The 27,896-nt window shown below is 37.6% G+C and overlaps 2 protein-coding genes across 2 annotated transcripts in view; both read left to right on the top strand.

Moving 5' to 3' along the window:
* Positions 1–27,896, top strand: part of LOC105224091 (balbiani ring protein 3) — a 387,939-nt gene that overhangs the window by 301,923 nt on the left and 58,120 nt on the right. The window lies entirely within an intron of this gene.
* Positions 14,522–23,776, top strand: LOC105224093 (adhesion G protein-coupled receptor E5). The gene is made up of 7 exons (XM_011202075.4): positions 14,522–14,861; positions 17,487–17,625; positions 19,433–19,591; positions 19,783–19,974; positions 21,944–22,004; positions 22,144–22,274; positions 22,420–23,776. The coding sequence occupies exons 1-7, from the start codon at positions 14,730–14,732 to the stop codon at positions 23,466–23,468; spliced, it is 1,863 nt and encodes a 620-aa protein (XP_011200377.2). The 5' UTR covers positions 14,522–14,729; the 3' UTR covers positions 23,469–23,776.

Below are 27,896 nucleotides of genomic sequence, written 5' to 3' on the forward strand. Positions count from 1 at the left end.
ATTGAGTCTCTTAAAGAGATAATTAAGATAATATTAAATAAACATATACAAAGGTATTTAATGTTAAATACTTGGACACTATTTTACCATCACATTATTCATTCTCACTCTCTAACTTATGCTTGTCATTATTCATTGGCAGCCACGGAGCTTACACCTTTCAAAGCCACATGTGTGCTGTACATACATATAAATACAACAAAGCAGCTAGCTATAAAGTTCAGCTGCGAGGGTTGAGCATTGACCTCTGCAAGCGTGTGTCTAAGCGACTACTTCATCCGTCACGCTCGATATCCGCGTTAGCTTCAGGAAGCCAATAACGGCAAAACGTAAGCTATTACCTGATGGATGGGAAATGGTTGCCACGGTGACGACCGATAACTTATGCCACACACTCACACACAGTGTTGTCAATAGTTTGACGGTGCTTCAGGTGTCTGTTTTGCGGTGAGTTACAAAAAGTAGTTTACACAATTTTCGTATATTCGTTCATACATATACGGAGAGTGATTTTGTTAGTAAATTGTCTTCACCTAACGCCCACTCTTTTACACCTGCTTCAAATAAGACAATAAATGTTATTGAGCACAGGTCGTACAGGCTTTTCGTTTAAAAGAGATTGGCTTCTAATATACAAGTATGTCGATCACATTCAATGATAGTATTTTCTATAGAATAAGTAAATAGCCAAGCAAGTGCCATATAGCTCTATTAGAATCGAATCGGTGACATATTCGGCGTAAGGCTTGATAGAAAAACGAAAATCATTATATGTAGTATCCGTATATGGTAGTTAGGATAGTATCGATCCGATTCCATATTCGAAGAAAGGGTCTCATTGCAGTACCCTATGGGCTGGAACAGTTTTGGCTGGATTTGGACAATTTATATCATATAATGGCATACTGTAAAGGAATTATTTATGAAAAAATTCATCTTCTTCTTCTACTTTGTTGGCGTGGAAACGGATTACGCGGTTATAGACGAGTTTACAACTGTGCGCCAGTCGTACTCCTCGTTTCGTTGTTCAGCGCCCATTCAAGATAACAAGTGCAGCCAAACCCTTCTTCACCTGGTTTTCCCAAAGGTGTGAGGTCTTTCTCCTCCTTTGCTTCTCGCGGCGGGTACTGCGTAGAATTCTACGTCAAATACTTTCAGAGCTGAAGTGTTTTCATCCGTCCGGACGACATGACCTAGCCAGGGTAGCCTGGACAAAGCAGAACTAAAGGCGCGGTTGTGGCCAATGGTATCGATGACATCGGAGATTGTACCTTCTCTACTCTGCCCTATAGCTCGAATTTGTTTCTCCAACGTTAGATAGAATCACACGATAGGGAGCCGCACGGTAAGGAAATCTCGTATGAAATCGAACGGCTCGGAGAGGTCCTTTCATATTGCTCAACGTCAGCGTATACAGCGAATGAGCTTTACGGGCTGTCGAAGATTTCGATCGTTTTTTCACGGGTCTTTTCCAAGATTTGACCCATAGTGAATATCTGGGTAGTTGTTGATTTTCTAGGCCTGAAGCCACACTGATAAAGTCCAATCAGTTTGTTGACGGTGGGTTTTAATCATTCACACAATAAGCTCGATAGAACCTTATCCTCCGGAAGTCGGCGCAGATTGTGGGGTCTCCCTTTTTGTGGATCGTCGGGCACGCTTTCGTCCAACCATATTCTACAAAGAAGCTGTTGCATGCTGCTTATCAGTTCTTCGTCGCCGTATTTGAATAGCTTGGCCGGCAATCCATCGGCTCCCGTCGGTTTATTGTTCTTCAGGCGGGTAATTGCTATTTGAACTTATTCATGATCAGGCAATGCAACGTTCCATCCATCTATCAGTGTTTATGCTTTCCCTGCCATTGAGAATGCTCCATAATTTCAGTATGCTCTGAGCATCACCTACTAGATCACCTCTGGGGGTTCCGCAAGAGTACATGCAATCTAATTATACTAATTTTGAGTATTGCAAACAACCGTTATGCGAAAAAAGGTATTAAATAATACTCTCTGCAGGTGTAATAAAAATAGTTTACACTGATGTAAATATATGAACATACAGCTCACTTGATATATGAAAACACCTCAGGCGTATGCATTTCATAATTTATTTGAGTGCATCTGTTATAATTTACCTCATATATTCCCGAATCTTTTTTGAATTTATACTTAACTTGTCTGTTTACTATATAATGAAGTTGCAGCTGCTTATTGCAACCGCATTCCTGTTACAGCACAGCGATTTTGCAGTGAGTCGTTTACGCTCCATATACGTACACCGTCCAACTCCCCTAAGTGTAACGGAATATTTTAATACCCATGCATGGTGTGTAATCCCTCGCAGCTGAAAAGATTCCTCGCCACTTACACATACAAATATACAAATACATCTATACTTTTACACTTACATACACATCGTTCGCACACATGCACACGCGTCAAAACGCCAAATTTCTGCAAATATTTGTTGGATAGTTAGTTTGGTGTGCAAAAGTTGCTCCGCATGCGTTCGTCGACTCGAGTTGAATAGTTGAGTTTATGATATTTTTTTCTCCGCATATTTTTCATATTTCTAAAAATAATTTAATTCTTCTTGCACATACTTATAGTACTTAAACGTTATGCTGGGACATTTGCCTGGTTCCATCGAGGAGGGGAAATGTTTGGAACTGCTTCCTTTGTTTTTGCTGTCAAAATCGGCAGTGATCTCTCGAAGCTGCAGTCAGTTATGTGCATTTGTATTTGCTATATACATTCCATGTACATATGTATATATGTGTGTGTGCGTACCAACCCTATCGTCCGCATATCAAAATGCAAGCAATTCGTTTTTATTTTATGAAGTTTAACTGTCGCTTATGGGAATATTACGTGACAATGGTTGCTGGTTACTGCTTTTCAGATTTCTTCTCAAATGTACTGTTATTCGCTAACTTCTTTAAATAAAGATTTCGCAGAAGTTTTAGAAAGGATTTTTGATGTGTCAAACTAAAAGATTTTGTGAATTCATTCTCATTTCTTATAACTGTTTCAATAAATGGATTTAAATGCTAATAACTGTGATTAAATTAATTCAGATTTTGTAACTGCCGCGAAAGTTGTTCAGTCAGTTTCATAACGTGTTATAAATGTATATATGTATGTTGTAACGATGTGGAACGATATCAAGTATATGTGCTACCAAGTTTGTAGAAATAACCCATTTCGTAAATTTTAGACTTTTTACTGAATATCTGTCACTTTCCGAATGGTATTTGACGTTTCCAATGTCGAAATATAGATAATTCAAGTTTAAAACGTTAGATGGCCCACCCGTTACTATCAGCAAACAGTAGCTCGAATATGGACTACTTTCATTCAGCCTTGGTTTATGGTCCGTACAACGGGTTGACAGTAAGCTCTAAAGATTCTAAAATTTTTACAATACTGTTTCCAGAATATTGTAAGCCAAAAGCAGGCTCGACGATTAGAATTCAAGTGTACTTTGCCCAATCCAAAAAAAGAGAGACCCCACAATATGCGTCAACTACCGTGGAATAAGTCCCCTATACATCGCATATAAGGTTCTATCCAGCTATTGTGTCAAAGAATAAAGCTCACAGTCAAACCAACTGATTGGACATTATCAGTGTGGCTTTATTCCTGGAAAATCAACATCTCACCAGATATTCACCATGCGTCAAATCCATGAAAAGAGAACCGAAACTCTCTACCTCTTCGTCGATTTTAAATTTGCTTTTGACAACACGAAAACGAGCTGTCTTTATGCGACTATGTCGGAATTTGGTATCCACGCAAAACTAATACTGACGTTGAGCAACATCAAAAGCTCCGTCAGGATCGGGAAGGACCTATCCGAACCTTTCGATATGAAGTGAAGTTTCAAACAAAGAGACTCCCTTCCACACTGGATAAATAAGCGAAGCAAATGGGTCTAATAGTGAATGAGGGCAAGACGAAATATCTCCTGTCATAAAACAATGGTCGTCGCACTCACGACTTGGCTCCTACGTCACTGTTGATAACTTTGAAGTCGTAGATAATTTCGTTCATCTTGGAACCAACATTTATACCAACAAAAACTTCAGCCTCGAAATACAAGCAAAAATAACTCTCGCCAACAGGGGCTACTTCGGGCAGAGTAGGCAAAGGAGAAGTACATTACTCTCTCGACGAACAAATATCAAACTCTACAAGTCACTCATCATCCCCGGGCTCATATATGGTGCAGAGTCATGGACGATGACAACATCTGATGTATCGACGTTACGAGCTTTCGAGAGAAAGGCACTAATGAATATTTGTGATACTTTGCTCATTGGCATTCGATGGAACGAGGAGCTGTACGAGTTGTACTATGATGACATTGACATAGCCCAGCGAATTAAAAGACTCCGGCTACACTGGCTTAGTTATATTGTCCGAATGGATGAAAATATTCCTGCTCTGAAAGTAATCGGCGCAGTACTCGACGGTGGAAGCAGAGGAAGACATCCACTCGTTGAAAAAAGCTCGATACATTTACCACACTGATTCGTCAACTTCTTTTAATTGTCTTCAAAGTAGATCTCCGTTGCGGTGATAAGCCCCCAATCGAATCGAGAATACATATCTGTCCGACGAGTGTATTTTCTTGGCAAAAAGAAATAAATAAATCGCACTGAGCAGTTTGTAGTCTAGTTTGACCGATGTGGCTATGACGATTGCGAATCTAATTACTGAAAAATAATTACTTTTTCCAGATCCCACGTCAGGACTCTCGGAAAATGGAAGTCGTTGCTTTTATATCCGTAAGTATAGTCTTCGCCTTCGTCGGAGCAAGTTCGCCGCTGAGCCCAACATTTCGTCTGTCCCGCGATCGCTAGATTCTGTACATTTGGTCCGCAGACATACTGCTCTGAAGTGCTTTAATGGTTGTGTTTGTTATCCGAAGTGAGCAAACCCGGCACCAACCATGTCGGTAGCTTTCTCATGGGCTATGACCCAGGCGGTTTTATGAGATGTATTTTTCATTCCATGATCCTTCGTGTCTAAATGAGCATAAGTCCACATACCACATCCATACAGTACTCTACGAGACTTGTTTGATAAACGAGGAATGCACCGTAACCTTAGGTCTATGGTGCCCTTACTAAATCACAAAGATTCACCTAGCTCCATCATATTGATAAAGTTCAATATACTATACTCCTAGGTGTTAGTGAGTGGCAGTGATCCCTATTTGGAAACATGGCTCCAAGGATATTTGCCCTGCGTCTGCAGACCGCTGAGCAGTCAATTGGCAGGTGTCGAGTCGTAGCTTACCAAAAACATTTACCAAATGTCTGAAAACAACACACCGCCCTACAATGACCAGCAATAATCACAGACGCCACGATCACTGCTCTTTTTTCGCCTCAAACGACTTCGAGCATACGCAATACGTGGCTTTTTACCTTTCTCGTGTGTTTCTGCCGAAGTTTCCTCACAGCCAACGGAACTAACTGAAATAAATAATATTTATGTGAAATTCAAATAAAAGAAAACACAAAAAAAAATCTGTTAACTTTTTTTAAACACCTATGTGGTCAAAACACGCGGTGTTTATTAGGATGTACCACACGATAGCAAATGTCTTTTATGAGAAACTTACCGCTTTCGTGGGGAGAGGCTGCGTCATCATGAGAATGCCCTCATATATGTGAAGTAATTACAGAATGATCGAAAAAGTAGAAAAGTATTAATAGAAAAACTCAGAATCCTTACCTTTTAAAATGAATGTATTTCATATTTGAAACAAACTTCGTTTTCAAAACTTTTTTAGTGGTTACAGTTATACTATATGTACCCCTCACACGCATTATACTCTAACAAAGCAAAATCCCAACTTTATTTTTCAATGAAGAAATATTGTAAACAAGACATAAATAGCAGTAAGCTCAATAAAATCCCCCAAACTATATTTTACGGAGAAACATTACTCGCCACACACACACGCACGTACATGCAAACACACGAGGCTATTAAATATGCTGCTGCACATACTAAACCACACAAAAGGCAATAACTTAGAGCAAAGCATTAATACTGAAATTAGAATAATTGTTATACATAGCAGTGCTGCCACAGTGGCTGTCATGGCAGGCTTGGTACAAGGACCTCTCGCCACCTGTTGGGCAAATAAATTCGGATAATCTGTGTCCAGTGTTGTGGTCTCGTAACAGGCAAGTAACCAGCAACATTGTAGCGTAGCTGCTTGCAACAAATAATGTAATCACGGAACAAGTAAAATGTTACGAAAATATTGTATGCAAACGCGTGTGTATGGGTGTGCATATGTGGCCATATGAGCTTATGGGCAATGTCCGCATTTGTCAACCAACAACAATTGCCCACATTGAGGGTATTACAACTAAAGCTGCTGCTGCTGATGCTTGCAACGCACAACCGAGCATATATCAATGACTTCCGCTGCGGGTGATGAGAGGACAGACACATGTGGTTACAACTAATACATGCATGCCGCACACGCATACATAAACAACTATGTCTAAAATATACATGTATAAGTAAGTTTTAAGTAGAGTCACTGGCTGTCCAATGCGACCCTGGCGAACTCTGCACTATGTTCGTGCAACATGTGTGTAATTTATGCCGAAAATGCTCCACCATAGTGTCACAAAGTATTACAACAAAGTTCATAATTGGGTTTTGAAGAGCGCCCTTGCTGACAGACAACGGAGAAGCGAACACAGATTTGCCCAAATGGTCCAGCCGAACAGCTCAGCACACATATGTGTGTGTATATGTATGTAAATATGTATGTCGCTCGTGCTCAAAGTCAAGACGGGCGACCGCATATTTGAGGTGGCTTTGGAGTTATCGTTGCGGCAAATAAAAGTAGCTGCCGCTGGTGCAAATTTATGCGCAAATAGTTTCACATTTTATTGAGCCAATTGTGGCAGGCACCGCACACACTAACAGCAGCATGCATATATGTGTGGGTGTAAAGGCATATGGCAAAAAAACTAATTTCCGTAAAAGTTTATTTAATGAGTTCCGTTGGTGGTTGTGGGCGTGAGAGCGTTGAGAGTGTGATAAAATTATTTGCGGTAAAGAAAAACTTGTTGTGCCCTAGTGTGCGTTCGTTTGAATTTGGGTTTAAGCCCCAAAATTCCTTTTGAATCGCCATAAAACTTAATCCAAATACACAGTTCTACAAATAAATGCGTAAAAAATTCAATCTGCCGGCAATTGGCAGAATCAAAACTCAAGCATTTGGAAAAAATATGCAAATGAGAGGTTAGGCGGAAGACACAAGCCACAAAAGCAACAAATGCACAATCAAATGTGATTCAAATTCAACTTGTATGAGTGAAAGCAGTTGGAGATGTATCAGTGGCAGTATAGAATATTTTATTGCCAAAATCAAGTTGTCCTTTTATGTAAATGAAATTGAGAGTTTAACACACATACTTTATACATATGTGCTATATATGTATACATAAATATGCATAAAAATACCGTTAGCACGAGCTGCGTTAAAACTGTTGTAAGCGTTATGAAACATGGGCTTAACTAGGCTTATCATTACTATATGCTGACAGCAAGGATTTCATAATTCTATTTTACTACATAAAACACTAGATACAGATCTAGATGAATGTTGTTCATATGTATGTATATGTATTTTCAATGAATTTCCTGCTGCTAGGTATATGAAACAATATACAAATATGCTTAGTAACAAACGAGAGTGTTTATAAACTTTTTCGGCATATAAATACAGGGTGCGCCATCTTTTATTGCAGTGAATAACATCATTCGATATCTTGATCTTTACTAGACGAATGTGTAGATCAGAAAAGTTTTGGAAGCCTCAGTTTCATAAAATTCTCACAATGAATATAACTTAAGCCGAAACAAATAAAAAAGGCGACCTCGACTGGATACGACGAACTTCAACTTTGACACTTCGTGAGGCGTTCTTTTGTGCGGGTACAGTATAAAAACCTTCACAGCTGGCAACTTTTTCGCCACGTTGATTGATATAACAAATCTCAAGCCGAATTAAGGTTACTTAACAAGCAAAGAGATATTTAGCATGGTTTTGATCAGTCAGTTGAATGACACCTATAACCTATAGTGGTATAATCTGAACTATTTGCTCGTAGTTCAAAGCCCTGCCCTACAAAATAATCTAAGTCAAAGTCGTGAAGATGTTTTGTCCGATATTGACGATTCCGAAAGGACCGAAAAAAGGAAAATATGGATCGATATGAAAAACTGAGGGATTAGTTCGTGTTTATGAAATAGCCCGTCACTCTCATTATTATTCTATTATATTACGTTTATAGTTTCCCAAAGGGTGTTACAAACTTCATTCTAAACAGTATACAATATTAAGGACATAATAATACAATAACAATAAAGGATGACACACCCTATATAGGTTCGTAATTGAGGAAGAAAAGAGATACCGAAAGAATGAAGATTTGGTATAGACCTAACCCGTGAAATCTGAAATAGTCGAAAAAATCATGGAAACCCGAAGATTAGTAAGTAGAGAACTGTAAAATTAAACCGACCACTAGGGCACAGATCAAACATGCATACCATAATGAATAGAACATATGGGATAGGCCTGGCGAGAAAGACTGGGCGGCTCTGGTTCAGATAGCAACATATGCGGTCTCAAGTAAACGCAACTTATAACTAGACGCATATAGACCGTTACAAACGTATGACCACTGCCCAAACGGTAGTATCAGTCTTGAAATCCAACGTAGCATAACTCTTGCCAACAGGTGCTACTTCGGAATGAGTACGCAATTGAGTTACGTCCTCTCTCGACGAACAAAGACCAAATTCTAAAAGTTACTCAGTCCTGACATATGGTGCAGAGGTATGGACGACGACAACATCTGATGAGTCGGCATTACGAGTTTTCGGGAGAAAGGCTCTGTGGAAGATTTATGTTCCTTTGCCCATTGACAACAGCGACTATCGCATTCAATGGAACGATGAGCTGTACGAGTTATATGACGACATTGAAATAGTTCCGTGAATTAAGAGACAGCGGCTACGCTGGCTAGGTCATGTCGTCCGTATGAATGAAAGTACTCCAGCTATGAAAGTATTCGAAGCAGTACTTGTCGGAGGAAGCAGAAGAAAAGAAAGACCTGCATTCCGTTGGAAAGATCAGGTGGAGAAGGACCTGGCTGCACTTGGTAACTGGAAGTGGCGCTAATAGCGAAAAGAATAAAGGACTAACGCACTGTTGTTAACTCGGCTATAACCGCGTAAGCGCTCATAAATAAGAAGAAGAAAGTAATCTGGGAGATAGATACATGACGGTAGAAGAAATAGTTTGGATTAAAGTTTCACACGAACATAAAGTTCGGGCCTTCGATGCTTCTTCCTCGTAAAAAAAACATATACCTAGGTACTACATGTATCATTTATCAAAATATCGGATGAATAATATTACGTACTGAAAATATAAAGAGTGGTTCAAACTTACTTTTTGTTTTTGCATCTTGGGTTAGAAAATTTGCAGGACACTATCGAAAAGTTATTGAAACCTAATAAAGTGACAGTTTTACAGCAGTTCATTCATCAGCAACTGATAGAAAATGACAAAAGTATTTCTTTGAATGGCAGAACTCATTAAACTTTTGAAAATTAAATTGATTTAACAGCAACGAAGCCTGATGCTTCCAAAAATGAGAAATATGTGACCTTTGAACCAACCTTTTGATATAAGAATGAAATAGTTCATATTATTTTAATACAGTCATTAAAATATGGTAAATAAATGAACCACCCTGTATATGCAAACACGTATCTCCACAAATGTATATTCGAACGTACATATTTCACTAAATCGGTTTAGAGCAGCTTACATTATTGATATTTCTGCGTATGTATTTACATATACGAGTAACCATTCAAGTGAAAAGGTTGGGAAAATTCCAAATTTTTGGTCACAGATATCTCGCTTGAAACAGAATTTATTTATTTATTTCGTTGCACTTTCACTTTACAACAGTTTTAAAATCAGCCGCGTACACAGAAATGTTTTTCCCGAGGATTTTATTGCTTTAGTAGTTGTAGTTTACTATAAACTTTCAATAGTACGACCAAATTTGCTCTACGGAGCTATCATGTGGTGTATAAACATACGGAACCAGAACCAATGCAAACGGTTCAACAAATCGCTGGGCTGTGCATAACGGGAGGTCTAGGAACCACTCCAACAGCGACTTCTGAATTAGTCTAAACCTGCCACCCATAAACTTCTTCTGAAAACTGCCAGGAAAAATCGGCAGGCAGCGACTACGTGCTTCCGCTTGGCTGGCGTAAAGGCATGACATCTATGAGCAAAACATTAAATATTTACACTGATGGATCGAAAATGGATGAAGGAGTTGGTGTGATCTAAGAACGGCACACAGAGAGTTTTGCTATTGAGAAACCCCTAAATAATTACCTAAGTAAAATCAAATAGCTTCGTTATAAATAATTTTACCGAAAATGGAAGCACAAACATCACACATCATATAATATATTCATGGAAATATATAATATTCCTGCCATCATAAGTATATTTTTTGCCAAAATCTCTCAATTTAATGCAAAGCTTAGTATAAATGAATAAGAAAGCTTATCTAACTGACTACGCCTTATGTAAACGCCAAAAATTATCAAAGAGAAATTTTATTTAATTGTATTAAAGAATGTAATTTTACTCTGAAAATACAGCGGAAAGCCATCAAAAAATTTCAAAAAGCCAGGGATAAAAATTTGCTGCTAATAATAAGCTGCAATAGTTGTTCAAGAACATTTAATGGTTGGATTGAAGGAAATCACAAGTCTATGGCTCCTAAAATGCCAAAGATGTATGACATCAACACGAGGATAGATGACAAACTCCTGGCAAATCATTCGAGAGTTTATCTCTGCTCGTAAAGTTCTAGGATGCAATATGTCCAAATTAAATTTTTGAATATATTCGTATTAGATAAAAGCAGAAAAACAAAGGAAAGTCATCAATATATTATGAAAATTATAACGCGCTACAGTGGAAAATAGTTAGAATTATTTCTTGTTGATTTCTATTAATAAATAATTCCTCATTTTGCTGATAAAATTAAATGGACTTAAAATTTAAAATATATTATTATACTATCTAATTTGCCTCAAAAATTCCCTGCATAGAGCATAGACTATGAGAGGTATACGAGTATCGGAACTGATGCAAGAAATGAGTAAGGAAACAAAAACAATTAATTGCTTGCCAGTGTAACTGGCTTCCTACATACCCTAATGTATATTATATGCACTACCAACAAGTCATTTAAGGCCAAAAAAGGCGTTCACGTGAATCGTGAAAAATTTATCATTTTTTCCAATTCGAGGAAAAATCGGATTATAGGTTTTGTGATTGGAATTTTGGTTGCTTACTTTTGGCATCAATCTGTCTATTAAAGTCTATGGAATAAAATATGTACGAGTTATGAATAAATACGTTTGTCTACTGAAAAAAGGTCTTGATAAGCAGCTTATGGTTGAAATGCAAAGGGATATTTAAAATAATATAAATATTAGAAATTGTGTATGACAAAAATGAATATTAATATGGTCTGATAGGTAGGATGGTAGTGAATTTTTCACATCAAAGTCATATAGCAAATAAGGCATTGATTGCAAAATATTACAAATTAGAAAATAAAAAATTAAAACCGATGTATAAAGCATGGTTCATCCTTTCAATTTTAGAACACTGCCAAAAACAAAAACCTTGATATGAAGAGGAAAATAACTAATGTTCCACATGTGATTTCATTAGATGACAACAGATGATCTTATTGAATTTTTTTGCAGCCAACTTAGCAGTTAACAGCTTTATCATTATAATTATAAGTATAATCAGCTGATATACTTGTATGTGAAGAAATTTCTTAAATTTTTTGGAGTAGTTTTTGTTTGGTGCTCTATCACCAGCAGATCGAAAAGCATTTTCGGCATGTTATACTGTTTTATAATCAAAATATTTAAAAAAGTGCGGTTCCAGCTAGGCGGAAATTTTTCAATGTATACGGAGAAGATGTGTTAACTGAACGCCAATGCCAAAATTGTTTTCCCAAATTTCGTTCCGAAGGACTATTGAAGCCATTGTATATGAAACAAATCGTCAAATAACAAGTCGAGAGATTAGAGATTAAATTTTTCTAACGCGACCATTCACAGGCACATGAAACCCCTAGGATTAATTTCGAAACTTCTATATACTATTTTGATGACTCACCAAAAGCTTTTGCAGCTTGATTGGGAAGTGTTGCAAGACTTGGCACCTTCGGAATATTACTTGTTCCTATCACAGGAAATTTTTTTGAATAGGAAAACCTTGACCTCAAATCCGGATGTCAAAATCCACTTTGACAAGTTTTTGGCCTGCAAGGATAAAAAATTTTATGAGTGTGGAACCAATCTCTTGCCCGAAAGATGGCAACAGGTATTGGATCAAAATGGAGAGCGAAATTACTTAGCGAAAACCCCGATAAATGAAAAGTCGGTCACATTCAAATTCACTAATATTCTACTCAGCCAATTACATTCCAGCCAAATCATAATACGTTATAACAGTTATAGTGGTGAAAAATACTAACCCCTCTATTAAACATCAAAAACGAACATCAAAATGTTGAGTAATGATGAAGTGTTAAAAAATCCAATCCAATTTCTACCTCTCTCTTTTTCGCAGTGTATATTTTTTTCATTAGACAGGTGGTAGTCTTAAATTATGTTGCAAAACGTGAGGCAAGCGCAACAGCTGATCAACACAGACCGGTTGACATACTTCAGAACAACTCAGCAACGACAACGCAACCACACTCTCTTACTCTCACTCGCTTATGAAAGCAGCGAGCTTTTTTCTTGAGCGTCGATCAAAATAAAACCGAAATCACTCAAGCCACACTTCAGGTGGCCATGGACTTGAACTGCAGCTGAGTGGTCAGCAAGAAGTTAGTTTGATCAGAGCTGCGCGCGTTAGTGGAACAAACGGTAAAGTAGTGAACGCAAAACCAATAAACAAATATTACAATAAAGAATTAAATAATGGGAAATTGTGATAATTTTGTTATAAAAATAGATATATTTTCGAGAAGTTTTAATTTTTAGTGAAATAAAACATTTTTAATTAAAAAAAAAAAAAAATAAAAGAAAAAAACAGACAAAAGAGAGAAATAAAATTGTGGAGAAATTTTTTATATCAAAATTTTTTTCAGAAATTTTAATTTTTAGTAAGAAATATTTGTTATATTAAAAATTAATATTTGGTCTAAAAGTTTTTGTATAAAAAAATAAAAAAAATATGATAAAAATAAAATAATAAAAATAAACAAATAACAAATAACGGATAAAATTGTGAAGAAACTTTTTATATTAAATTTTTTGTTTCAGAAATTTTAAGCTTTAGTAAGAAATATTTTTTATAATAAAAATAAATATATTTTCCAGAAGGTTTTACGTTAACACAAAAAAAATATATAATAAAAATAAAATAAAATTGTAAAATTGTGCAGAAATAAATATTCGATAAGAAATAAAAAACTAGTTTAAATTTTAATAAATAAATTTTAAATAATTAATTCGAACAAAATAGAAATTTGGCATAAAAAATATCCATACATGCATATGTACATATATACTCATTATATACTAATTTAATCGCTTACTTAAACATTAGGTACATATGTATGTATATATGTATGTACTATACTATATATGCTCTGACATGAACTAGTTTTACTGACTTTGTGTCGTAAAACTTAATGGTTTCGAAAACATGCTACTTAGTAATTAAAAGTGGCCTACTTTCAATAATTACATCGTTGGTTATAAGTTACAGAATTTCATTTCATTTTTTAAATAAAAAAAAATTAAAATTAAAAAAAATATTAAAAAAAAATAAAAAAAATTAAAAAAATTAAAAAAAAATTAAAAAAAAAAAATTTTAATTAATTTTAAATAAAAAATTTCATTAAATTGTTATAAATCTGTAAAAATTTTCCAAACATAAATTTTCTTGCGCACATTTTCCTACGAATTCAAACAGTACTTTGTGTACTTGTCCATTATCACGCTTACGTTTGTGGCGCACTTGTGACTTGTCATCGAAATTTCTCCCAACGCCTATATATTGCAAGCTGAAAGTGCTTTATTTCTTGTTTTTTTCTGCCTTTTGTTATTTCACTTTTTTCGCTTTGTATTCTTTCACTTTTTGTTATTGTCCACTTGACCGGTGTGCGCGCGCAGACGCACTTGTTGCTTCAGCAGCGACAGCGCGTTAAACGGCAATTTCGTATGCTTTGCGACGCTTCTTTTTCGCTTTCATATTGCACACATGCATATGTACATGCATACAAACATATGTATGTGTGTCACACAAAAAAACGAAGCAGCTGAGCTTACATATATATTTAGCCGGTTTATTTATTTATTTAATATTTTTATTATTTCTTTACTTTTCTGCTTTGCAGTTTACTAATATACGTACCTATGCACATGTAAATCACATTTAGCACAAACGAACCTATTATTTGCCACTATTTGGATCTGTGCCTGAAGAAAGTGTGATTCGTGTGATAAGCATTTGATAACAAAAACAAAACAGTGCCGCATATTTTAGCATAGATATTTTTGCTTACGCAACAATTGACTTAAATGTGATTACAAAAACAAATTATGTCTTGCAATTGGCTAATTTATTTGGCTTATTTCCTGCTGGCACCCACTCTACTGCCAGCGGTTACGTATCACAGGCGCAATTATGACTTGAGATATGGCAACTCGGACGTGCCGCAATGGAAGCAAAGGGTGAGTTGTGCTCAATTAATCAATATTATACTTAAAGAAGTAAGGAAGGGCTAAAAGCTATTCTCCGATTTCGACTATTTTTCGTTAGGTGGCCTACCTCAGAAACACTGTTTCCTCAAGTTTTTATTTCCATCACTCCCATCACTCTACTGATGGTTGATTAAAAAGGTGATTCATTTCAAAACTCCCCACTTAAAAAAAAACACAAATAATTCAAATTTAATGGACAATGTTTATTATCATTCGAAAGAACATTCTTCGGCATTTAGTTTTTTGAAGATTATGTCTTTCAAATGTTGGCCGCGCCTACGTCGCAAATGGTCCATCCGTTTAGTCTAATCGTGAATTACTCGTTCAATCATTTCAACTGGTAACTGGCAATGTTTCGTAGGAAAGGACTTAATCGAAGCGGGATTGCCCGCATAGAATTTAGACATTACAAATCCAAACAGAAAAAAATCTAACTGATATCACACGATCTTGATGGCCAAAGGACCGGCACAAAATGTAAAATTATCTGCTCACCGAAGTGTTCCTTCAATAAATCTATTTATTGATGCGTTATGTGGGAAGTAGCACCGTAGCTGAAACTAAATGTCACCGAGATCACAAGTTTCACTTTCAGGCATCAAATAGTCGGTTATCATGGCCGATAACGGTGATAATTCCGCCGGCACAAAAACCACACCAAACCGATGTTTTTTTCTGGATGAAATGGCAGCTATTGATTCTTTTCAGGTTGATCTTCGTTTCTCATCGCTGAGAAAAATTTGGCTTGAAAACGTCGGATATTCTTAGAACTTTTCCAGAGCCCATAGAATGAAGCGATGTCGCTTGGGAAAGTCTAACTGCTTAAGTTCTTGTGCATGCAGCTTTCGTACAATTTCAATTTAAGATCTCGACGTAAAAAGCACCAAATCGTTCCATACTCAGTCCGAGTTGTTGCGAATGGCGCCGAATCGACTCTCAGAGGTCTTTGTATACACTCTCTCTCTCACGGCTGCTATATTATCTTCACTGCATGCTGGACGAGGTCTATTCTGTCGAATATTATCCAATAATGAATGCTGAGTCCTAAGATATTGTTGCAAATAGTATGCTCAGTAGGCCGATTATAAGTTGAGCTAAGGGCGCGAAACACATTCTTTACAGAACGTCAGTTTTCGTAATGAAGTTGAACCATTTGTAAACGTACTTCAGGCGTAAGTGTTTTCGTGATGAATTGCCATACAATACTGAACAAAAATAACATGACAGCTAAAAAATGCTATTGAAAAGCCTCTGCTGGATCACCCGTTAGAATTTCATCTAAAGTGGTGTGGAGCTACGTCTGTTGTCCACTTTTGAAGCCAACTTCTATCAACCCTTAGATGTAAAATTTAACGTTTCTGATGCTATTATTTATTGAGTCCATTTAGAAATGTTCATCACAACCGTTATATAGGACGTAGGCATGGTTATCATTTGATTTAACTCATTTTTATACTGCATGAAGAAGCGATAGAACTAATTCCATTCAACAAGTTTAATTGAAGAGGCGCAGTGAGCTTTTTCATGAATCGATTGAAACTCAAGATGAAGGTTGGAAGGGGAGTCTTCTGACGACTCTCAATCAACTCTTGTTTTAGACTGCCAGACCACCATAGTGTCTTCCAAGCAGAAGCGGAAGCTATTAATGTAGCAGCAGATGTACCTAAACAGAGTGTGTATTCTTTCAGGGAGGTATACATTCACTGCGATAGCAGAGCTGCTATACAGGCCCAGAGCTAAAGATTTTTGAGGAGGCAGCTTATCAACGTTACAGAGAGGAATATGAGGTGGAAACATGCAGACACTTTCTCCTTCACTGCCCTTCTTTCACCAAACTAATCTTGAAGCATCTCGACTGCCATATACGATTTCGACGAATCGTTTGGAGTAGATATGTATCTGCCTGCTCAATGAATTTGTGCCTGGCTCTAAGCGCATTGTAGATATATAACAGTCGTTTTGAACCATACCTAGGGATTCTGATCATCAAAACGTACCATCGTATTTAGCAGTCCAAGTGATATTATTCGTGGTTCACGAATATCACCCTACATACCTAACCTAAGTTTAGTTGAAATAGCTTTAGTGGCGAGCGAACCATTGTTGTGCTACACAAACTGATACAGCATCGTCTCCGTAAACTTCACAATTCAAGTTCCATTGGTGGCTTATGTGTCATTCTTTTTTATACAAAAATTTCAAAATATAGCGAATTTCTTCACTACTTTCACTCATTTTTGAACAGCTGAAACTCTTTTTTCTACAAAATTCGACAAAAGTCGACAATTGCTTTAAAAGAGAACTCATTATCGGCGATTTATTTTCAATAAATTCATAAGGGTTTTCGTTACTCTAACATGTAAGTCAGTGTGAGTTATATATTCTGATCCTTTGGTTAACCTTTTACACCTTAAATTATTTCCCCGGCTTTGTTCCTGGAAAGTTGCAGAGTATGCAATGTTCGGTAACACCCATTCAACAACAACATTCCTTACTTGTTATTTATTATTTCCATTAACATGATATTACAGTTAGTATTATACATACCGCAAAATTTGTTAATTAATTGCAGTTCTTTTGAATTACAATTCACAGGCATGTCAGAAGACGCAAAGGGAGAAAATCAACTTGCATTACATTTGTGATGAGAAGGGTAATGTCAAATGTCTACCCGGCTGGCAGGGCGACCTGTGTCAAGTGCCACAATGTAGAAAAGGATGTGATCCCATGAATGGTAAGACGAAAGTGACAAATTCGAAAACAGTCAGCGAAGTTTTAATTTGTTAATATTAGTACTGTATTTATGCACACAGCGCTAGATATATATTATGTTCGAATATTAAAGTCACTCATACGCCCAGTCGGCAATCAGGAAATTTCACATGTAATTAAGTATTGACCATTAATTTTAGCTAAAAATTTCTATTCATTGAAAAATAATAATGAAATTGAATTTTAATTGAAAATTAGTTTAATTTTTGATTGGATGCAAAGGTGCGTTGTCAAGAAGAAGTAAGGTCTTTTGAGGCAATCCGAACGCCTTTAAAAAGTATTTCACCCAGTTAAAGAATAAATTTGTTAGAGGATATTCAGTTTGTAGTGCAGTGTAGTTGCCTGTGGCCTTCAGGCAGAGTTTTTACTCCACTGGGCTTTTAACAGCCTGTTTTCCGTTCTATAAACGTGCGTGCTTTTCCCGGAAGAAGGTTGCAATATAACCCGAATTCATCTGCTTTGCGAATTTGTACTGGACATAGTCCAATTTCCTGAATTTTAGCTTGTAGCTTAGTTTTGGATGGCTCCACTAGTGCAGGTCGAAAACATAATTAAACTCTTGCAATGTGATGCTGCAGAGTAAAATAACGGGTGATTCAAGTACAGGCAGTGAAGAAAATATAGCAGCCGCAGCTGAGTGTGTACATGAGGACCGGGGAGAGTCGATTCGATGACGTTGACAGCAACTAGGACTGACGTATGTATGTCACGTCTTGGCGCATTTTACGTGGAGACCTTAAATTTGAAAGCAAACAAAATACAGCTTGTTCATGGACTAAAGCCACGTAACCTTCCCAAGCGACATCGCTTCGCTTTATGGGCTCTTGAAAAGTTCCAAGAGGTTCCGCCGTTTTCGAGCCAAATTTTGTTCAGTGAAGAGGCCTATTTCTGGCTCCATGGATATGTAGACAAACAAAACTGCCGCATTTGGGTTGATGAGCAACCTGAAGGGATTCATGAGCTGCCACTTCATCCAGAAAAACAATGATTTTATGTGGTTTGTAGACGGGTGGAATCATCGCTCTATATTTCTTCACAAAAGATGCCGATAAGAACGTAACAGTCATGGCGACTATCTTGGCGCCATTATAAACGACTTTTTGATGCCTGAATTGAAGCTCGTGATCTGGGCGACATTTGGTTTCAACAAGACAGCGCCACTTCCAACACATCGCATCAATCAATAGATTTATTGAGAGAACTTTGGTAAGAAGGTAATTTCACCTTTCGGGCCAGTCGATTGGCCACCAAGATCGTGTCATATCACACCGTTAGACTTTTTCTTGTGGGAATATATGTATAAAGACTAAAGTCTATGCGGACTATCCCGCTTTGACTCAGGCCTTGAAAATGGTAACAATAACAATTCGAGGAGTGTGTTCTATCAGAAATTTATTTTGAGAAAATTAAAAACAATCATATTTCGACTCGAAAAATAACACACGAAGCTTACGTACTTAAATAGCAACATATGTCTTCTCCATATATGAATATAAGCTCTCTTAAAAGTATGAATTATGAAAAAAGTTTAGCAATATTAACTAACACTGCAATTACTGAGCTTAACGACAATGCCAACACCTAACCGATTTTATCATTTTTAATCCATTCTGGCATCTTAAATGACAACACCCTGCCAAAAGCAAACCAATTAATAATTGCAAGCAAGCCACAGGCTTCCACAGTTTTATTACCAAATGCTAGACTGCACACACCTCACACACACACACACACATGTATATAAATGAAAAGATTTGTTCTCCTTTCAGGCTACTGCCAACGTCCGGACGAGTGTCGCTGTCGCATCGGCTATACGGGTGAATTCTGCGAGCGTTGCATACCACTGCCGGGTTGCCAACATGGCTACTGCAATAAACCGTTCGAATGCATTTGCAAGCCCGGCTGGGATGGTCTCTTTTGTACCGAACGTAAGTAAGGACCTACGCAAAACGCCACTACAAATCAGAATTTATGCCTCAGATATTTCATATTAAAGCAAAAATTTGTAGAGAGGCCACTCTCTGCGGTGCAACGGCAAATAAATATTGGCTACTTGCTTGTTGAAGTTGCACCGAAAGTCATTGTTTTGTGTTGTTTTGTTTGGTTTTGTTTTTATTAGCCACCTGCCGTTCGGGTTGTCACAACACACGCGGCTATTGTGAGGCGCCCGGTGAGTGCCGCTGCCGCCTGGGCTGGGCGGGGCGCAATTGCAGTGATTGTGCGGTGTTGCCCGGCTGCCAGCGTGGCACATGTCAAAAGCCACTCGAATGCAACTGCCTGCCGGGCTATACAGGACTACTATGCCAAACAGGTGAGTGCAAGCACGTTCCCGTTTATGTGTGTGTGTGTGCCATTCTCAATGTGCGTCAATGAAGAAGTGGCTGTGTGGCAGAGTTTTTATTGAAAATTAATTGAAAAATACCGTAACTGATCGTTTTGGAACCAAAATTGTTGATGTGGCACCTGGGAGTGAAATTTCGTAATGCCAGCTTGCTATTTATGTTTCGTGTATTAAACGACGAGTATTTCCATGTGGTCAACCATCGATTTCCACAAAAAAAATTTAATATTTTGAATTCTCATTTGAGACGTAAGTGCATATTAGGTGTTTCAATGCCTTACTCGAACTCGTTGTTTCAAAGTATTTTTTACCGGAAATCATCCTTAACGACAGTTCGATTTCATATTCCTCCTTAGTTTATGAAGTACATGATCCATATCCCATAACTATCTATTTCCTAGGAGCAAGGCTTTTTGAATGCATAGACTCCTGTGAAGTTAACGCATAAAAACCTCATGAACCGAATTTCTATATGCAACCAAATCTATCATTTTCCGAATTGGATTGTTACTGGAAATTCAAATTTAGTCACAACAAGGTCCAACGCAATACATTGCCACGAAGGTTTCAAGTGTTTGGCAGGAAATTGTCTGATATGAACTGATTCAGACAAACTCTGACATCGAGCCTACGCTACCTACAATCCGTCCTAAGAAAGTAATCGCCCAGAAGTAGCCAGCTTTGGTGAATAGAAGAGCAACTCAACTCTGTTGCAGAATACGTCTGATTAGATACATCAATAGTGACTCAAAATAAACTCCGGAAGCTTGTTTATTATGCAACCATCTTATAGTCCGGAAATGGAACCATCGAAAAATTTACTTCTGGAGAAGCTTGTGCACCAACTCACAGATAACCTGTACTACTTCTATTTCAGAACCATGAGGTGGATGCATAACAAACAAGCTCTCGAAGTTTCCTTTGAGTCACCATCGTGTGGGATGATCTGACGTTATTATGGATATAGTACAGATCACCTCCGAGTTAGTTCATCCTTCGGATTTTACAGCCTTACCAACTCCTCGGCTGGAGTTCAGCTTTGACGTGGACTGCGATTAGTAATTAACGTTGTATATTTCTGAGATATGCTGAGATGAAACTCAGCAGAAATAGTTGGTGGACTAATGTCGTAAACAGCCGTTCCGTTAAAACAATGGCATGCTTTAGATTACGTTCCACCGTCATCCTTTAGTTGGTGTGGTAACGTGCGCCAAGCCTCACCTTTGCTACTACCTTTCGTTACCCATTCAGAACTCAATTTTACAAATAAATCTAAAGAAAATAAGACGATGAGATGAAGGGAGGTCGGAACCGATACTCAGATATATCCCCGGGAGTGTAAGGCCCAGTTTGACGGAACCGGCACCTGCTAAGGCTACTAAAAAGGCCTGTGTAGCCTCTATCTCAGGTACACCAAAGCTAGAACCGTTAGATTCACTAGGGAAGGAAAATTGGGGCAAGTTGGGAGGATCCCACTTATCACTGGCAATGCAGGGTACTAGCAGAGACATGAACATCACTGTGGCTACGAAGGGCGTAAATAAGAACCAGCCGAGAAATAGAAGTCGGACTGACGTTTGGCAGCCAGAAGTCTGGAGCACTACGGTAGCAGACAGGCTGAGTTGGTAATGACCTCTATGTTAGAGTTGGGCAGAAGGGTGTTGTACGAAAAAAGTGTTAGTGTGGCAACTGAACAGGACGTATCTCAAACGTCAGTCAAGCGGCAAAGGTCGCATGAGGAAGAAGTATTTTTTGGTAAGAGGCCGCGTGCAAGAATTGCGCCAATGCTTAGATCGTAAACAATTTGAACGAGCGCTTTCCTGCTGGGTATGTACGCATGAATGAAAGACAATTATGTATGTGTGAGTTCAAATTTGTGGCTCTCCACCATTTTTTGTTTATTTACTCAATTTTCGGTATTTTCATTACGTTTGTTTAGCTATTTGTGCTGCGGGCTGTCACAAACAGCGTGGATACTGCACTAAGCCAGGCGAATGCCGGTAAGTTTATTGTACCGAAAACGACTTAAAAACAAAAAAACAAAACCAACATATTGAATTATTGTGCAGCCTGGTGCAAGGCGTATATGTACTTGTTGATATTATTTCACATGTTTTTCTTTTTGTTTTTACTGTTCAGGTGCAAAGTTGGCTGGACCGGACCGAACTGCGACCAATGTTTTTCCTATCCCGGCTGCGTGAATGGCGATTGTGAGCGACCATGGGAGTGCAATTGCAAGCCCGGCTGGGGAGGCATGCTCTGCGATGAGAGTGAGTAGTTGTGTTGCAGTGGTGGCTGTCAGTGGCAGCAGCAGCAGCTAGCAAAATCAACAGCACAGATGGATGCAAAATAATATTTATTTACGCATATTATTTTATACAAATTTTTCAATATTTTTTCTCTGCTTTTTGGTAGAGTTGACATATTGCGACGAGCACCCGAACACTTGCGAGAATGGCGGACGCTGCATATCATACACCAAGGATGATGGCAGTTATCGCTGCGACTGCAAACAGGGCTATATGGGTAAAAACTGCGAGATTTTAGATGAATTCATGCTGACCTCAACGTCAGCGCCGCGCATCACGCCGCCACCAATGCCCAGTTGGGGCGACGAAGCCGCCGCCGATAAGCTAAATGATGATGATGACGACGATGACGGGGATAACCGCATAGGCAGTGATTATCAGCTGGGGAATCACAAAGCGCAACAAAATAACACAGAAACAACAATGAATGACAGTATTGCCGGCCACAGTGCGTTGGGGAAACCACTACGGCCTCCAGCAACGCAAGTGAATGGTGGAACGGTAACAACGTTGACTGCCGTTGACAAGATGACAAATTTAAATGACACTAAATCCATTGTGGCCCACGATACTAACAATATTAAGCAGCCAGCAGCTGCCGTCCAGCCGACTGTGTCCGTCCAATTGCCACAAGCGGCAAGAAATACGTCTGACGTGCATGTGCAAGCAACAGCAGCAACAAATTCAACAACTACAACAGCGAGTAACCGTACTCATTTGAATTTAATTAATGCCACAGTATCGGCTTTAAGCGCCCACGTTGCATTGCCGGCAATGCCCGGCCGAGAGGCAGACGAAAATAGCACCATTAAAGGCGCTTCTCCAGCCGACCGCACACACAGCAGCACAACACCGGCCACACCTACTGCCATCTCTAGTCCCATACCGATTCCATTGCATTTCCTGGACTCAACTCACACGCACAATAAGGTCACACACACTGCTGCAATGGTTAATTCAAATTTAGCCGCTCCTTCCGGTAATAATGCAGCTGATGAAGATGCTAATCAGGATGAATACGAGGAGGACGGTGAGGACGAAGATGATGACGATGAAGAGGCTGATGATGAGGACGATGACGAGGAGACTGATGACGATGATGACGACGCTGATGTTGATGACTTAATACCAGATGTCCTTAATAGTGTCGCCTAGTTGACTTAACAGGCCTACACAGGATTGTGGCTCTCCTTCGGCTGACAGACACACGCTTTCGATTAATTACTCATTACATTGGTTACTCGTGTACAAACTCTGTGTCTGACTTTAAATTTGCATAGTGTTTCTTATTTAATTAGCCACATATGTTCGCCATCGAACGCATGTTTGCATTGAGCGCTAGCAAATGTGTGTTGTTATTATTGTACAATTAAAATTAGAAAATTCAATTATTTATTGTATTTATATATAATCTCGTATATGCATGGCAATTTTGGATTATTTATTTATTATTTAATATAAGATGATTTTGTAGAAATTCATTGTTTTCATTTCAAATAATTTCACTGCAACGGTAAATGTATATTTATATATAAAACAAGAAAAATTTCTTCACAGATAATGAAGTTTTCATACTAGAATGTTATCGATCGTTTCAGTTGCGTGACAGCCATTAATTTTAGTGGTTTGATATGAAAAAATTCTTCAGATATTCTATCATGGCCTTGGAGAATATTCTACTAAATTGTGAAATAAAAAAATTTTCTATACAAGTAATTCATTTTGACCGATCAGTTAGTATCGCAGGTGTATGCTATAGCAGTTCCAATCCAAACAATTTCTTCGGAGATTGTAGCTGCGCTGGGGAATGATCTATGCCAAACTTTGTGAATACGTCTTTTCAAATGAAGAAGTGTTGCCTACAAGAGATCGCATAAAAATTAGAGCGCCTGGGCAGTTTCGCCTCACCCGTCTTACAGCTCAGGCTTTTCCCCCATTAAACTACCTTTTTTCCGGTCTATGCAAAACACTAGAACACACATCAGTTGTTGTTTCGACTATATCGTCTCAAATTTTAACACGAGCTTCTTAAATATATTTTTACCGTTATATGTATGTATTTATCATCGAATGTAAACACTCCATGTTAATAACAGAAGAAAGTGCATGTTGGTAAACAGCTAAGGGCAGCAGAAGTAATGTGACTGCGCAACTGATATACACATTTCAGTACAGTTCAGTACAGAGGAATTAGACACAATGAAGCCTAAAATTAGAACAGGCATTCAAAGGTATTCACTGTTAAAACTTACTACGGCATCTGTTGGCAGCTTGAAGGATCTTGTTTGACACAGTGGCAACCAAATCCTTTACATTTTATACATGCTTTGGAAAGCTTACATATGGACATGCACATACTTATGTATGTATGTATTATTTATTTTATATAATTTTGTAAAATTAATTGGTTAAATATTCAAGAAAAAAATGAAGCTTTAAAATAAATGTGCAACAACTTGCCATTAAAAGGCAAATTTCTGCATAAATATGCCAAAAAATAATTATTTTAATATTTTATAAGCACTTACCGCTTTAATTTACTTCGTTTCGCATTTTCTGCAATAAATTGATAACCTTTCCACTCTAAACTCTTTTTCCTACTTCTAACACTTTATTTACATTAACATAACATCATTAACATTAACATAACTCAATTAACATTAACATAACATTTTATGTACAACCACTGGCAGAGCTCTGCTTGCGCCTACGCTCAGCGTTCAGCTTTTGCACTCACTAATTTTCACTTTTTCAATTTTCATCACACAAATATCAACGCCCGATTACTTTTTTTTACTTTAAAGCGATTAAAATCACGAACTTCAGCCTAATTTTACTAAAAATTCCTTAATTGCAGCTTTAATTCCTAAGCTAATTTCACTTTTCACCGAGCTGCTGCATAAGCCATTTACACGAACGCGGTACAAGGAAACGAATGTTCGCAATGGCGGCGGAAATAAAGAATGACCAATGACATTCAAGCTTCTAAATTGAAGTGGCTCTGTAGATAATGTAGCAGATCGCCTAAAACTACAGGGTTCACAAATATTTTTGAGCTACAGAGATATGGATATTCAAGTTATATGCGAGAATTTTTAATCTTATAAAAATACGGGCTTTTTAATTAGTTTGTCTTTAGCTCCTTGCTTTTAACCGAATTTATGACATTCTTCTGTTTATTGGCTATAAACATTAGTGTATATCATGATCATGAACGTGAACGTGACCAACAGATGGCGCACATATTACTTCTTCAAATTATTATATTTGTTTATTAAGAGCTAAAATATTCAAAGTTGACTAATACACCATGGAGATCACAACAATTTTGCATAAGAAAGCGATGAACGATCGCATGTGCATGTATGTACACAAGAGTACATATGTATGTGTATAAAATGAACATAAAAATTCGTTTCTTACATCGCTGTAAGATCATTCTAACTGCCAATAGATGTCGCTGGTGTTCTCAAGAGCGAATATCATCAGTTGCCTCCTCTTATTTCCGCCGCTATTTTTTATAGTTCCTTTTAGTTAAGCGTCCGCATTACGTTAGCAGAGTACGCAGCATATTCTCTCATAATTGTAGCTACGAGTAAAAGCGCGTGCACATTTTTAAAGTTGCGCTGTCACATTATTGTTTTACTATCACTGTTGATTAACATTTCCTGTTAGACTTTCGTGTTTAGCATCGTCTATTAACATTTCTGGCAATGCGACTAGTTGCTTACAGGAGAAAACAGTAGAGACCATGATATTAGAAAAAAAAAAACAACTACGAATAAGTAAATACGTATTAAAATTAAAAAAATAAATAAAATTAATAAACAACGTGCAAAATGTCAGCCGGATGTTCGAAAATCCTGATATTAGTTATATACATATGTAGGTAGTACGCCAAGTTTTCGCTCAAATTTATCTATTTGAGGCACAAGGAGACACTGTTATGAGTAAAACTCGTTCTCTCATTTTCATTGAGATAGCTCATATGTTGGCAGATATGGGGACCCGGAAGTTCGAATATCTTTATATTAGGTACATACATATATGGGAGCTAAGGGAAGTATTGACCCGATTCAACCCATATTCGACGTACAGACACAGAAGGATTATCCCTGCATTTCAAAAAAAAGGTCAACTGTGGGTACTGGGGTCCAAATATTTGCTACCTAGGGTCTTGATCAGTTCTTATTGGATTTGAACAATTTTTGGTCATAAGGTGGCATACACTACAGGCATTATTTTGTGCAAAGCGTTATATAATATTAATTCCTTCTTGATTAGTGTACTGGAATTTAAAATTGTGCTATATGGGACGTACATAGGTGTGGTTGTTATCCGATTTTGTCCATTTTATATAAGAGGAATGCAATGTACTAAATTTAGTCGAAATCGGTCGGTTGGGTCCCTAGATATTGGATTTCACTAAAAATTGTCCGGTGCTTTCACATATCATTTCGAAGGTAAAATTTTATGTCTCTGGCGTATTTAGTTATTGATTTACTCCGATTTTAGTAGTTTTTAACAGTACCGTTATATGTCAAGTGAGCGGGATTATCTTCAAATTTCAACCATTTTCACACTATCAGTAGGAGTTCATATAGTAACGGGGGTTTCAATAGAGACGCTACAAAAGTAAACCGTTAGGAACAGCAAAGGACGCCATTTTTTCCCCGCTTTTTTTGGCATTTCTCTTCTTCGGTAAGGTTTGCTATTTCATCAGAAAGATATATGATCCATCAAAGAGTCGAAATTATTAAAATTTACTACTGAAATTCAGAGTCAGTGGCCTCAGATTTAAGAGCGCTACTTCCAATTTATGGTGGTCATAATCATCTTGCCAGACCAAAATTTTAATCTACAGACACAGTACAAAATGTTGTTGAAGACTCATATCAGTCTCTCACACGTCGTTTTCAAGCGTTGGACATCTCTGTGATGACGTTGTGGCGAATTCTGAATCGTCGAAAGTTCGTGAATAGGGTTGAGCAAAAACTCCGGATTTTCATTGAAAAAAAAAAATGAACGATGAGGCTCATTTCGGGCTGAATGGCTTCGTCAATAAGCAAAATATTCGTTATTGGTCAGGCAGCAATCCACACGTATTTGATTGATCATCATTGCATCCTGAAAAATTTGCGGTTTGGTGCTCTTTATGAGCCGGCGGTGTCATTGGGCCATATTTCTTCCGTAATGATCGAGACCGGCACGTTTCTGTTAATGAGCATCGCTACCGCTCTATGATAACCAAATATTTTTGGCTCGAATTGAATTATATGAACACTTGGACAATATGTGGTTCCAACAGGACGCCGCCACAAGGCACACAGTGAATGTCACAATCGATTTATTGAAAATCAAGTTTGGTGGACGATTGATGAACTTCAAAAACAAGTATACAGACCCTGCAAAACTTTGTTAAATAGTCAAAGAGTCAATTATACATAATTTCGTAAAGATTTCGATTTCTATTATCCAAGTAAACGTTTCGTTAAATATTAAACGACAAAAGGTGCATTATTTAATAAAAGAAAATAAAAACAACAATAAAAAATTTACAAAAGTTTTTCAGCACAACAATCT

Source organism: Bactrocera dorsalis, chromosome 4, assembly GCF_023373825.1.
Source record: "Bactrocera dorsalis isolate Fly_Bdor chromosome 4, ASM2337382v1, whole genome shotgun sequence".
NCBI lineage: Eukaryota > Metazoa > Arthropoda > Insecta > Diptera > Tephritidae > Bactrocera > Bactrocera dorsalis.

Excerpts from the sequence above, each read along its gene's own strand:
- LOC105224093 (XM_011202075.4), top strand. The coding sequence starts at position 14,730 with ATGTCTTGCAATTGGCTAATTTATTTGGCTTATTTCCTGCTGGCACCC. Across the intron at positions 22,005-22,143 it reads ACTAAGCCAGGCGAATGCCG|GTGCAAAGTTGGCTGGACCG; the intron begins GTAAGTTTATTG and ends TTTACTGTTCAG. Across the intron at positions 22,275-22,419 it reads AGGCATGCTCTGCGATGAGA|AGTTGACATATTGCGACGAG; the intron begins GTGAGTAGTTGT and ends GCTTTTTGGTAG.